This window comes from Amphiura filiformis, chromosome 19 (assembly GCF_039555335.1).
Source record: "Amphiura filiformis chromosome 19, Afil_fr2py, whole genome shotgun sequence".
Taxonomy (NCBI): domain Eukaryota; kingdom Metazoa; phylum Echinodermata; class Ophiuroidea; order Amphilepidida; family Amphiuridae; genus Amphiura; species Amphiura filiformis.
The window spans coordinates 25,460,732-25,465,409 of NC_092646.1; the positions used below are offsets into that span (position 1 = coordinate 25,460,732).

The 4,678-nt window shown below is 37.3% G+C and overlaps 1 protein-coding gene across 1 annotated transcript; it reads right to left on the reverse strand.

Annotated features, from left to right (window-relative positions):
• Positions 1 to 467: 467 nt before the first annotated feature.
• On the reverse strand, positions 468 to 4,476 carry LOC140140464 (monocarboxylate transporter 13-like). Its single transcript, XM_072162224.1, has 5 exons — positions 4,473 to 4,476; positions 2,495 to 2,641; positions 1,544 to 2,074; positions 1,001 to 1,129; positions 468 to 577 (listed from the first exon to the last, which is right to left on the reverse strand). The coding sequence occupies exons 1-5, from the start codon at positions 4,474 to 4,476 to the stop codon at positions 468 to 470; spliced, it is 921 nt and encodes a 306-aa protein (XP_072018325.1).
• Positions 4,477 to 4,678: the final 202 nt, after the last annotated feature.

Below are 4,678 nucleotides of genomic sequence, written 5' to 3' on the forward strand. Positions count from 1 at the left end.
ATTATCAATTCAATTTAAATTTCGCGACTTCAACAGACTCTCACAGTGTGCGGCTTTCTTGGAATAAGCGTGAAGCACGCGGAAAGTTTTTTTTTACTAATTACTATGATAAGTAGTGCTTTGTTTGCAAATAAATAAAATATGCTCACTGCACGGATTTTTATTCTCACTGCACGAACGTACCAGGAGGCACGTTGAATTAGCCTCTGCCAATGATATTTCAAAATAAGAGTTTCAGATGTATCCCGTTTTCCAAAAAAAAAATCATGCTCATTGGTAGTAATATGACTCTTATATCATACCCTGGTATCTCCTTTATATAGAACACACATATGTCAGCTTTATTTGTCTCAATATTTGAGTGCAAATCCCGTGCAAATCCAAAGGTCATAATACCTTTCGATACGCCTTAAATTAATTTGCACATGCATGATGAAACTGGACCTAATTTTAACAGCCTGCGTGTGTCATTTATGGTACAGATCCTCTATGCCGAAAGACAGCGGAGGTAGTAGCATAACACCTCCAATTAACATGAAGGAAATATTGTAAGAGCAGGTCTTGTCAAACAGCCAACCTTTAATCAAACAAATAAAAAAGATAGATAGCGTTAGGCTAGTTTGAAATGTTTCTATGGCAGCCTGAAATATTTCAGAAATACTAATAAAAATTCAAAATGCTCTGCGAGACTATTTACATGAAACACTACTGCTCTACAATTATATTGCTCTATGCTAAATGTTATTTTAATATTTTAAAAAATCATGTTTTTTTTTTCTACCAATAAACTGTTCCTCAGTGACACTTTTTCATAGCTCTCCAATAGTCCTGCCTGCTGTTTTATATTACCCCGGGTCGACCGTTGCAACAGTGTGGCACTTGCTAGTGTAACTTAAGTCTTGTTATTCTTCGGTTCTAGCTATGAATCACTATTGCACTGCTTTTTCTATTGGCAAAAACTAATACGTATTCGTAAAAATAACTTTAACATTATACCTACCTGACGCGAATCCACCTGCGATTGCCCCAACACCATAAGTCGCATAAATCCACGCGAATGCGTCAGTAACCGCATCCTTGGTCCCCAAAGCATCATTCATTACAGCTAAATTAGCCATAAATGTAAGCCCTATTGTAAAATTATATACCATATGTGACCGTACAGCACGAATGAGCCGTAAATGTCCTCAATTGTATTCTGAGTTACAGTGTAAAATGGGCATGAAGGTCGTATTCATAGGTACCTCAATTGGGTGCTACGTGTACCTCATTTAATGAGATACGCGTAGCACCAAATTGAAATACCTATGAATATGACCTTCATGCCCATTTTACACTGTAACTCAGAATACAATTGAGGACATTTACGGCTCATTCGTGCTGTACGGTCACATATTAGAAACAGCCATTCCTGTGAAGGAGTCTATTAATGGATCAATTGCAAGAGATATACCACAGACGATACATGTATTGTACAACACTACTCGATTTTATTTTATTATCATTTTCAAGACAGGGAAGGTCAGTTTTCCTAGAATATTACTAAGTCCTCCAATGGTTCCAAGGAATGTAGCTGTTATTGGAGCTATTCCTTTGGCTTCTGCATTAGGGATAAGGTATATTAGCCAACTGCCGTAACTCCACCCAGAAGCGGCAGAAAGAATGAGTACATTATCAAAGGTTATATTTTTCAATAATTCCATGTTAAACATATTGCTTATGAATGTTGTAATTCGCTTCATCAACGATACCCTCTTGTTGCTCTGCGCTGTTTCATTAGATTCAATATCGCTGTCACTAATTTGTAAATATTCCATTGCAATCTTCAGCCTTAGTCTTTGGTTATACTTTAATAAGTCTCCACAGACCACGGAATGGAATGTTACAGCCCCAAGTATCCACAAAGCACCTCGCCATCCATATGCGTCCAATAGGAACTGGGTAAATGGTGGTAGAGCCATGATACCAATTGACATTCCACAGGTGGCGATGGAATTTGCCGTATTAATGGTATCATCATTGAAGTAATCTGGTAGTACTCCTAGAGCTGTGACTTTTGATATAGCCATAAAACCTGCATTATTTTAAAAGATTATAAAGAAAAGATTGATTTTATACATGTAGGTCGACGTACCTTATTGTGTGTACATTATCCCCTTGCAACAAACGCAGATTAATTGCCACAAAGTTGATCCTGTCCGTCTTTGTGTGACAATGGCATAAGACTAGCATACCATAAGACTAGCGGATCAGTGTAGACCCATCGAACGTAAGGGTATATCTCTAACCAAAGAGACATTGTCCTTAAAAAATACATATGCTATACGCAGTCAGGTTTCTTCTCTTAGCCATGATTCTCTCCTTCTCCGGATTACGTTGTTGTTGTTATCTTGACTTTATTCATCTCTTCCATTGCTTCTCCAACAACATTGTTGCATATTTAAATATTGTTTGAGACTAAAAATGTGAAAAAATATCAGTTGACTAATCTTACTTTGCACTGCTATCGCAATTACCAAACCAGTTAAATGTTGACATAGCGAAGCCAGTACTAATCCCATACCGGCCACACTTCCTGCAAAGATTATCGTGTAACCGGGATCTATAATACCGGACCGTCGCAAACCGGGCAACAGTAAACCTGAAAATAAGACCAAAAGACAGCTTTGTAACCTTATTCCAAACTTTCTTGTCACAATGACTAAAAACAAATGGATACTAAGCATTTTATAATGTTAATTGGTGCTTGATATCCCCTTTGACATTTTGGAATAGATTTATGTCTCAAACTCAGCACTTAATAACTCGTCGGTCGCAACATACAGTGGCGTAGTGATTTTTTCCAAATTTTCCGTTTCACATAGTGACGTATAAGTTTAGAGCTAGCTATATCCTATAAAAGTTATTCCTTTTTAACTATTAAAGATACCTGCACTTTCATAGTTTGAACATTAAACTTCAATTTCAAATGAAATTGGGTCACTCCGAGATAACAGTGGAGGAGTATCGACTCCGTTATTAGTAACATACATGTATCTCACGTTTTTCTCGTATTTTGTCTTTCACGTACGCCACTATGTGCAGTGGCGTAGGCGGGGAGGGGCAGGGGTCATGTGCCCTGTGCCCTGTGCGCCATCTTAGGGGGCGCCGAATTGCCAATTCAACATCAATTCTGCGCCCCCTCCAACCGATGAAATTCAAAATTTAATAAATTTAAAAAACACCCAAAATTCACTGAACTTCATTATAACCAAAATTACTTGTTGGTATTGTTGCAACTTATCGCGCGCTCCGCGAGTAATTATTTCAAGAATACGGGCGCTATTATATATCCTTGGATCCGGGTTCCACAACCCCAAGCTACACCACTATACCTACGAATTACGATTCACATTTTCATAATTTTGAAGTGTATGTTTGAAATTGCTCAATGATGACAAAGTGTAATCAGCTGAATCAATTTTTATGACATGTTAGATAATCCAGAAAAGCAACTGCGTTTTAACTACATACTCCAATTTCATTGTTCTACACCCCTGGCCAATTTTGAGCATATTTTTGCATTTTTTTCAAACATTATAATGCATTGGTGACCAGTAAGATATGTATATTATAGGGGTAAAATATCATTTGTTAAATCACAAATGTGTGTGCTTCGGTTTTAACGACTAGATATAATTAAGCCTGTTGGTGCGTATTGTGAGATCTATACACTGCAATGGCTGCCACGCAAATGAAACTGCATGATGAACAAGTGCATGAAAAAAGTCAATCATGACATAATTTATTCTGGGGCGTGTATTGTAAATGGAATGACTAAGTATAAAGAATATAAGAATGTTTCATCTGCCATGTTTCGAACCCGGGACCTGGGGGTTGAAGAGCAGCGATTCGATCACAACATTATGCCTTATATGTTAGAAAATTAATTACCAAGCACGAATCACGTGGGTTTATTTTAAACAAACTTATATTGACCATAAAAACGTATTAAACATTATTAATACAGCCGTATCTCAACACGCGATATTCAAAATTCCCGAAAATATCTAGTGCGATGAGGTTCCAGTCATACAATATAGCTAACAACAATTGAGTACAAAATAACTATGTCGTCATTGCATTAGACAATATCGGCGCGGAAATTTTGAATATCTCGTGTTGAGAGCCGGCTGTTTTGATTAGTTTTTATGGTCAATAGCTGTCATTATGAGTTTGAACTTCTAAATGCGATTTTCCAAATTACTCAACCTATGGACTTGGTGTTTGGTGGAATGGTGCGTCGTGATAAAACTTTTAATTTTCATGCAAAAAATTGATTTTATATGCGGTTACTATGGTAACGGACGCCATATTTGTCTTTTAAGGGGGAGTCTGTGCGTAGTCTTTTAACGTAATGGTCAGTGCTATAGCATATATAGTGACCAAATGTGGTAGGTAGGTCTATGACATGCATGTCTATCTAAACTTACTCATAACGGATTCTTGATAGAAGGTCAAATCGGTGCATTTTTGGGAAAAACAACGAACTTTAGGTCGTTTCCATAGTTACGAAAAAATGGTTCTGCGTAATTCAAGATATATATGCCAATGACATATCTGCCAAATTGTAGATTGATCGGGGTTAGCGTTACTGAGAAAAGCTGCGCGCAACTTATAAACCTGCTGCGTAAAATCG

What these genes read in the sequence shown, in the direction of transcription:
- LOC140140464 (XM_072162224.1), bottom strand. An exon ending in AATTGCGATAGCAGTGCAAA is followed by an intron (nt 2,075 to 2,494) that starts GTAAGATTAGTC and finishes AAAATAATGCAG; the next exon opens with GTTTTATGGCTATATCAAAA. An exon ending in CGCAGGTGGATTCGCGTCAG is followed by an intron (nt 578 to 1,000) that starts GTAGGTATAATG and finishes GTTTGATTAAAG; the next exon opens with GTTGGCTGTTTGACAAGACC.